Genomic DNA, 9,972 nt, shown 5'->3' with positions numbered 1-9,972 from the left:
CCCCCTCCTTGGTCAAATGACGTTTTGTTAATTTTTAGTCCAAAATACACACTTATATACAGCGTTAGTCTGCTAATTCTATATATTTGCTTGATTTAACATATAAAAATTTAACATATTCTACTTTACAACCAGCCAATAAACTCAGAAAAGAAGACGTGACATAAACGTTACGTAAAACTCGCGGCTGCTCGCTTATTTCCGGTACCGCCGTCTGTTTTCACACATGCAGACTGAGAAATCCGAAAGAAATCAGAGTAAGAGTTTACATGCACTGAGAAATCTGATTACTGAGCTAAAATCCAGCCTCTTTATAGGATTCCTTAATAGGATTTCTAGAACGGAGCGTGGTGTTTACATGACCATTTGAATAATCTGATAACTGCAAAAATCTGATTATGATCGGATTATTGAGTGCATGTAAATACACTCACTGTTGCAAAAAATGCATCTGATTTTTTTTTATTATTTGCATCATTTGAGCACAGCTGCAGTCCTTTATGCAGTGTCAAAATGTCATTAACAGTCCAAAAGTAAAGAGCGGTAAAGAACAGTAAAGAACGTTCTCCTGTAAAGTGACCAGTTTGAACATATGCTTAGAACAGTTCAGCTCCTATGCCAATGTAGATAAAATGTAGATAAAAAATCTACCACAAAAATTTGCATCGTGCAAACTGTGTACTCACCACGTACTTGTCTTATGTGGTTTCTGACGCCGTACAGTTTGTGCTTATTTCTAGAAATGACCAAGAGTAAATTACTAGAAGCAGTAAAATAGCCATATTGAAGTTTATATTGATATATTAACACCTTTTCTCTCTCCCTCTGTAGGTCTGGAGATGAGGACGTGCAGTACCGGCTGGTGTCCCGCTTTGTGAACGAGGCAGCTCTGTGTCTGCAGGAGGGCATTCTGCCTGATCCTGTACAGGGAGACGTCGGAGCCGTGTTTGGGCTGGGTTTCCCTCCCTGCCTTGGAGGTGACCGCACACAGAGACACGGACACACTTGGAAAAGATGTTCAGTTTGTCACCGTCACATCAAATCCTCTTGGGGATTTGCTCGGTCATTAGCTTAGCCGCAGTTCGGTCTGAGTTTAACACAGATTCAGCTAAACCAGTAGCTTCAGGGCTTTAACACTCACCTGTGCATTAAATGGAACCTGATTTGTCTGTCAAACCAAGCTTGAATTTACCTGATCCACTGCTAAACGTTGAGTAAAGCGCTTTGGCTGCCAGATTACATCGTGATTGGCCTAACTCAGGGGTCACAGTCCAAATGTTAAGAAGAGCCATTTTGTCCTTTCAACAAAAAATCAAACCACTTTGGGAGCCACAACGTTTTATGTCCATTTTACCATCTGTAAATATGTCTCAGTATGTGCTGATGTATTACTATAGGCTAAAAATGTAACATAAATGAAAACGCAGACTCACTTTGCTCTGCTTTAGGCTTTAGCTCAGCTATAGCAGCTTTTCTCGCATCTCCGGCAGGAAACTTTTCCTCAAAAGTAGAACAGTTTCTTGTAAAATGTCTCTCCATTTAAGGTGGAACGGGAAAATTTGAACGAGAAGCTGGCGAATGAGAAACTTCAGCTTCGCGACTTTTTAGTGTTTGTCAGTTTCTCATTGCAGATTAAACGTATCAGGAAACCAGCTGGAGTGATTATAAACACAAATAAGTCCATTCGTCTCCAAATTGATGTTCCTCTTTTGCCGTTCCATCAGTGATAGCTGGGCAAGATTCTTATCTGTGTTGCTATGATGACCAGCAGTCTGCGCTGATCTTCAGGGTTAAAGGGTGAATTAGCAGTTCTACATTAACTCCAGAGTTTAAGACCATTTATTGTTAAACTGTGTTGAACGATCAGCAGAGCTTTATTTTACTGTAAAGGAGGATTATTTTATTATTACCTACAAATCTGATTCAGCTGTGGAGCCACAACAGGGCAGTAAAAGAGCCGCATGAGGCTCCGAAGCCACATGTTTCTGACCCCTGGTCTAACTAAAAACACTGCATAAGAAGGACATAGAAACTTTCACATTTGTCAGTTCATATATGATAGGCATTTCAACACAAGTTGTAATTATAAATAAACAAAAAAAATTATATTTAAATACAAAGATCAAATTGTTAAACAAATAATGTGATTGCTGAGATGAGATTGAGTCAATAATTAGGATAGCGTGAGCATGGTACCCCTGTGTGTTTAATTAAGTAATTAATTAAGCCATTAAGCAATTAATGAGCATTAAAGTCCACAAAACATTACAGATTAAAGATGTGTAGGCCTAAATATGGTATATCAAAATATCTGAGCATAAGATATAAGTGCTTAAATTACAAAAGGTTTGCCTTAAACCTCAGTAAAACCACGTCTCTAGCAGGTTTACGGTAAGCCTCAGTTAAACCCGAGATACAGCGACATCTAATGGCAGATGTGTGATTTTTATATGAGTACAGTTCCAAAGGACACCAGCAGTGGAGTTTAAGAACCCATCAGGTTCTCGGGTGGAAATCTAAACAATGACATTATCATTTAGGGCATTAAGCAGACACTCTTATTCAGAGCCACTTAGAATTTGATCATTTTACACAGGTAGGCGAAGGATTAGAAGAAGTGTTAGGAGTCTTGCTCAAGGACTCTTATTGGTGAAGTGTAGGGTGCTTGAACCCCAGTCTGCAGCATAGAAGGCAGAGTTTTTGTTTCTGTGCACACTGTGTGGTCAGCAGTTGAGAGAGTACTGAACAGAGCGTTGCTGATCATGATGGTTCATTTGGTTAAATTGCTTGGACTGTTTTACGAACTGATTAAGTGTAGAAAAATCAGGGTTTTTTTTGTTTGTCTTTTGTGAATGATGTCCATTTTTCTAAATGTACATTTTGCGCTGTCCGCTGTAGGTCCATTCCGTTTTTTGGACTCGTTCGGAGCAGATAAACTGGTCCAGAAGATGAGGAAGTATGAGGACGCTTACGGAAATCAGTTCACCCCTTGCCAGCTCCTCTTAGACTACGCCAAGGACCCCAGCAAGAAGTTCCACAAGTGAACCTAACTCATTAAAACTTACAGCCTTCTGACCTCAAGTTTGGGGGTCAGCATTGCCCGTCCATCCACCGTTACCTTCAGATGAGGAATCCGCATGGGGAGTTGTGCACTTTTACTGCATATAAGTATTAGTGAGACATTGGTACTGTGTATTAACAGGTTCACCTCTTGCCAAACACCTTTTTTTGTTGCCTTGAGGACGATCGCCATTGTCCTCCGGTCATCTTGGCATAACTCATTTCACTTAACCTCTGTGCAAGAGAAGATAACGATTGTAACGCCTTCGCTTATCGCTGATAATAAAAGGAAACTCATTGTTTAATATACATGATCCACCATTTAAAACTGTAGAAATGGAATTGCTGCAGCTACACTCACTTCAGGGTCTACTCTCGACGCCTTCGTACTGTCTCTGCAGTGAGCTAGAGACCGACTTTTGCACTGCCTGCTGTTTTGTTTTGTTTTTGTTTGTTCTGTACAGCAGTTTCCTTTTTGTTTGTGAATAATTTGTTAACTTTATCCCACCAACTTATCCACGAGATTCCAGTAGCTCTGCCCAAATCCTGCTTCCTTCAAATAAACCAAACTGGACCTGGATTTCATGCGTCTGTGAGAGTGTGTATGTACAGTAAATTTGGGCTGATTGACTGAGGAGGTCAGTAGTTCAGAGGAGAGAAAAGAGAGTAAACACAACACAAAGAAATGGACGCCCATAGGGATCATCTGTAGCAGCGGCTTTCAACCTGTGGGCTGCCGTGATGCTGCTAGGTTAGGCAAAAATGTAGGATTCAACAACATTTAATCAAATAATTTCTATATGTGACAGTTATTAATGTTGTGATAAGCATTTGCAACATACTCCAATCAGGCATAACATTATGACCACCTCCTTGTTTCTACGCTCATTGTCCATTTTATCAGCTCCACTTACTATATAGGTGACCTTTGTAGTTCTACAGTTACAGACTGTAGTCCATCTGTTTCTCTGCATACTTTGTTAGCCCCCTTTTACCCTGTTCTTCAGTGGTCAGGACCCCCATGGACCCTCACAGAGCAGGTACTATTTGGGTGGTGGATCATTCTCAGCACTGCAGTAACACTGACGTGGTGGTGGTGTGTTAGTGTGTGTTGTGCTGGTCTGAGTGGATCAGACAGCAGTGCTGCTGGAGTTTTTAAACACCTCAGTGTCACTGCTGGACTGAGAATAGTCCACCAACCAAAAATATCCAGTCAACAGCGTCCTGTGGGCAGCGTCCTCTGACCACTGATGAAGGACTAGAGGATGACCGACACAAACTGTGCAGCAGCAGATGAGCTATTGTCTCTGACTTTACATCTACAAGGTGGACTGACAAGGTAGGAGTGTCTAATAGAGTGGACAGTGAGTGGACACAGTGTTTTAAAAACTCCAGCAGCTCTGCTGTGTCTGATCCACTCAGACCAGCACAACACACACTAACACACCACCACCAGATCAGTGTTACTGCAGTGCTGAGAATGATCCACCACCCAAATAGTACCTGCTCTGTGAGGGTCCATGGGGGTCCTGACCACTGAAGAACAGGGTAAAAGGGGGCTAACAAAGTATGCAGAGAAACAGATGGACTACAGTCTGTAACTGTAGAACTACAAAGTGCACCTATACAGTAAGTGGAGCTGATAAAACAGGTACACATTATAATACTTCTTAATTCCGCATTCATTCAAGAGTTGAACTGAGTGAGCACTATTGATTCCTTTATTTGTTTCTTTAACTAATCCATACGGATTAAAATCATACAGGAGGTGACATTTCAATATAAACACTGAAGCTGTTAAATATTATTCCAAGTACAAGTGTGTCTACAGCAGAGGATGTGTAAAATATACACTTCGAACACTCCATCAGCGCGTCCCCCAAACGCTGAGAAAACAGCGATACAGGCCTGCTGAAACCCCTCATTACGGAGACACGCTTGACGCATCACTTGCACACACACAACTCTCGCACATAAAAAGCTGTGGTTAGTAAGCATTTAATTACTGTCACTTAATTACAGAGTGCGTGTGAGCGTGACGCACACTTCACATTCTTCACTTTTTTTTCAGAGACGGTGGTCTTTCTTCCTTTATTCAGAGGGTGAACCAGCTCTAAGGGTAGGTCTTGAGGTGTGTATGTGTATAATGGCAAATAACATTCCAGATCAACAAGGAAGAAAGATCATAACTCGTTACGATGCTCACTGGAGAGGCAGGAGGGAGGGAAGAAGTGAACGCAAGAGCATTGGTCTTTTAGAACTGGGTGCAATGATACTGAAAGGGCAGGTAATATCAGACAAACTCTGGACACACTGGGCTGAAAACTGAAACCGAAAAAATGATAAAAAACAGTTTACATAAAATACACTTAGTATAATTATTACAGTATGTGGGCTGAAAACAACGTTCCCCATCACCTCGACCAACTATGTCTTGTTTGGTGTCTGAAGTCGACCTCCTTAGTTTTGCACTAGATAGGATGCAGATATGATCCCATGAACAACAGGGAAGCATGAAGGTGGTAGCATCATAATATGAGGCTGCCTTGCTGTAAACAGTGCTGCAGCATTACAGGCCACTAAAGGAAACCCGAATAGGGCGATATACCAGCAGATATTAGCGGAGAATTTAATCTTATTGTCCATGAATGGGCAGATCATGCATGATTCAACAATACAATAACGCCAAACATGAAGTCAGAATTAATCAAAACTGGTTCTAAAAGAAGGTGAAGGTGCTTTCAAGGAATCCCACTGAAATTTATGGAGGGCTTTGAAGTTAATCAGAGGGACCCTTATAACGTTTTACGGTTTTTGGGACAGAATGCGCCAAAACTGAACCACCACTACTGGCTACACTGCCCCCCCAAGGCCTCCGGTGGTACTGCTCCTTTTCATTTGTATCCTTAAGCCTTCAGAGAACGTGCACAAATCCGGACAAAATGAACGCAGAGAACACAGAAGCTCCGTCTGCACCCAAATCCATATTAAACATTGAGCATAAACGAGCCTTTAGATTGTGCTTTTGTTTTGTGCTACTGACTCCACCCACAAAATACACAATACAAAACACAGCTGGTGCAGAGGCATCTCATACACTGGAATAAGATATTTCAATGTTATTTTAGGAAAATAATCACACTACACCAGATGTGCCCCATCCCGGAGATCCACCATCCTGCAGAGTTCAGATCCGACACATCTGGCTGTAATGCTCAGGCGCCCCTGATGCCCTTCATCACCTGGATCAGGTGTGTTAGATTAGGGTTGGAGTTAAGCTCTGCAGGGTGGTAGATCTCCAGGACCAGGATTGAGCACCCCTGCACTACACAGTCCCCAGCTTAAAAAAGATTCCAGCTGTTATAATTTTAACATTATAAAGTTTGGTCAGTAGGGGGTGCAGTGCATTCATCGCTTGACCTCAACCTCCTATGAGCACAGCCATTGAATGCTGTCATTTCATTGGCTCCCTACCAAAACAGATGCCTGAATTAAGGGCACGCTTCATGTAAATGATATGTAAAGGCTGGCGCTTGATTTCACGCACTGAAGCTGAAATGTATATCCTTAATCATTAAAGGTGCACAACTTTGATGAATAACAGCCACTATGTGTGGATATTTGAGAGGATATATGCACTGCAAGTTTGAATACTCGTATAATAAAACTAAAGAAGCAATATTCAGACACCAACCACAGCTTGGCTGATCTAGACTTGGGGTGAGGAGGAGGGGGTGCGTTAATTCATTATCATTTTTTCCAAATTATTTCTTAAAATTAATGGCCATTACACACAGGCATAATTTCACTTCAAAGAAGCAGCGGCAATAATTGCCTTACAGTGTCCAGGAGCAAGAGGGTCACCACACACATACACATTCAAGGCCAAACCAGAGAGGGAAGTACAAAGCTGTCACATTTTGGGGTTTAAAAAAAAAAAAACAAACAAAAAACAAAGTTCATTAAAAATCCAGCAGAATTATCATCTTTGTTCTTTTATCATTTAAAGGCACCTGCTGAACAGCTCTAAACGATGAGGCCAACACCCCAAAAATAAAACATACAAATTCAAATAGTGCTCGATATTAGATTAGTCACTTTTTAGTCATTTTTTACTGAGGAGGCGTAGAGTTTTGAGACAGTCCCCAGTGTCTACACAGTTTAGTCCCTGTAGACACTCTGTGCTGAACTAGTGATATTTAAATATATAAAATCTCTCATTTTAAAACACAACACACTCATGCAGCACTCACACAGACACTGGCTGATAACCTACTCTGATCCACACAGTCACATACACATGGGCGTTCAGTAGTTTGATGGGACAGCGTCCCTCAGCAGCTGAGCTTTGAGCGTTCAGGAGGAGCGTGATATGAGCAAAGGGCTACTCATGCTAGTCGAACTGAATTGTCTACTAGTCAGTGCTGTGGGTGTCTTACTGAGTAATGAAATACTGTGGCCTTCTGCAATAAGCAATAGTCAACACAAAGCAAGTCTTTTTCTGCAGAACATGAAGCCGAATGTACCTTACTAGCTGGACGAACTTCATAAGAGATACTAATTCCTCTGTCAAGTCCTACTGGAGCTGGATTAGTTTCCCAGGGGCGCTACTGTAATTTGTCATTACTGTGATTTTAATCATGTATCAGTCTTCAATGTGTGTAGTTCTTACAGCCTGACCGCTTGCTAAATAATGACTGACACACCACTTAGCCAATCAGAAGCTTCTTCCTCCATCAAGCGAAGGGAAAACCCAACAAACCTGCAGTGAGAATCGCGGTGGCAGTAAATTGGTCAATTTTGTGAAAAGGTGTTACTGAGGAACGTATAATAACGGATTGGAGCTGTTTTTAATGTCATTTTATTCCCGAAGCTATACAAGTTCTGGATTGAACTCTGCAGAAGACCAAACTCATAGCTCAGCATCAAAACTACTACCAGACAGACTTATGCAGGCCCGAGGGTTAGCTAAACTTCATCGGGGTTACTGAATTTGCTAATAATCGTTTTAATAAATTGCCAAACGGTAAGGAACATTATAGGAGAAATGTTAAGATCAGCCAATGACTGTAAAAACATGGACAACGTGATGGGGACGAAAAGTGGAACCAAAATGTCTCTGACGCCCTCTGGTGGCTGGCTGCAGTACAACTTTTAATCCTGCCGACTTCCTTGGATGCCACTGACACAATAAATCTATTGTAAATCTTTCACAACAAATCTGTTTTATAGAAGTTATTTGGTGATATTTAAAAGGGTGCGGTGAGGAGGTGATTGATAGTTATGGGTGTATTGATTGACAGTTTCATGAACGCACAGACTCCCTCTGTTTCTCTACAGCTTGGACCACAACAGACACAGCACAGCAGCGGCTCCATCTGACATTGTTTACTTTTTTACAGCATAGATAAGTTTGAGTGATTTACAACATTTTGAAGTGAAGCAATGTCTGATTGGACACTAAACTCTTCTAACAGATCCTCGGTTGGAAGTTTTTCGCCATCTTTGTGGTTATAAGTGGCTCATTTTCATCCCTGAGTTAGCTAGCTGCTAGCTAACATTAGCCAACCACACACTCGACGTGGCACTGAAACAGCCTTCAGTTTGGACACTAAAACATTCTGCCTAACGTTAATCAAATTATGAGATGTTTTCTGAAACCAGCTAATACAAAAGTGAATAACCACAAATGTTTAATGTCATATCTTCACTGCTTCATTTCTACAGCACACCTGCACTACACAATCACATCTTTCTGCCACGCTTAAAAAAGATGCCAGTCGTTATAAATTTAACATTGTAAAGTTTGGTCAGTAGGGGGCGCGGTGCACCCACCGCTTGACTCCGCCTACAAGCACAGCCATTGGGTCACAAGCCGCTGAATGCTGTCATTTTTTGGCTCCCTACCAAAACATCTGCCTGATTTAGGGTGTGCTTCATGTACATGAAATGTGAATGAAGTGCTGGTAGGCTGGCGCTTGATTTCACGCACTGAAGCTGATTATTCGCACTCAAATCTCCCTGCAGAGTAGTTCATATGTTATTACAGGCATTTGTTGAATTTGGACCACTATGCGTGTACATTTGAGGGGATTTATGCACTGGATGTTTATTAAATAGCAAAAATACAGAAGAGTCTGAATACTTGTTTCCCCTACACTGTATATTGGACAGTGAGCAGTCATTTTGAAGCCTAAATGGAAGAGCACAGAGCCACATCGTCCATGTTTTTTACAGTCGTAAACAAGTAAACAAGTTCTCCTGTCAAAACTTAGCTGCTCACAGTGTGATAAATCAGATTAAACAGGACTGTATTGCGCTCACAAGTACTACTCAGCATCTAACATCACTTAGACCAGCTCTAGCATTAGCTTCAGCATTAGCTCGTCTGAAGGGGGAGCTCATGTCGCTCAAAGCACCTCATTTATGAAAACCTGACAAGTCACTAGAAGATCAAACCTGGTTTGATTAATGCAAACATGCCTTCCGGAATCATTTGTTCTCTTTAAATGCATATTTTGTTGATTTTCATATGTGCATATCTGCAATAAAGTTCTTGTAAACTGATTTCAAAAGTTCTCCTTATGTGCTTCTAAATCTTCCTTTGTGCTGCTGAACTTTTTAGTGGTTTTGCACAAGTGCTAGGGATGCTGCCAGCTGCCCTAAGCTTGACAGACACATATTACTAAGCGTAAGAAAAGAAACTAACAAAGAATTCCCCTAGTAGCAGCGAGCGAAGAGGGAAGAGCCCAGCGCTGAATCCCCCGTCCTTAACGGGCGCGGGGGAAATGTGGCATACAGAAGCCCATTTCACCCGGCACGGGCCAGGGGTCTCAATCCTTGTGATCGAGGCTCAGCCCGTGGATGGTGTGAGGCCAGTAACGGCCCTCGCCTCACTGGGGTGCGGTTCTT

The 9,972-nt window shown here is 41.8% G+C and overlaps 1 protein-coding gene across 1 annotated transcript in view; it reads left to right on the top strand.

Annotated features, from left to right (window-relative positions):
• Positions 1 to 3,640, top strand: part of hadhaa (hydroxyacyl-CoA dehydrogenase trifunctional multienzyme complex subunit alpha a) — a 23,732-nt gene extending 20,092 nt beyond the window's left edge. The window contains exons 19-20 of the mRNA XM_036581154.1: positions 832 to 977; positions 2,899 to 3,640. Coding sequence (XP_036437047.1) covers positions 832 to 977; positions 2,899 to 3,044 — 292 coding nt within the window. The 3' untranslated portion in view covers positions 3,045 to 3,640. The remainder of the gene's footprint in view (positions 1 to 831; positions 978 to 2,898) is intronic.
• The last annotated feature ends 6,332 nt before the right edge of the window (positions 3,641 to 9,972 follow it).

This window comes from Colossoma macropomum, unplaced genomic scaffold (assembly GCF_904425465.1).
Source record: "Colossoma macropomum unplaced genomic scaffold, Colossoma_macropomum, whole genome shotgun sequence".
NCBI classification, from domain to species: Eukaryota; Metazoa; Chordata; class Actinopteri; order Characiformes; family Serrasalmidae; genus Colossoma; species Colossoma macropomum.
This window is presented reverse-complemented; position numbering and strand designations above follow the sequence as displayed.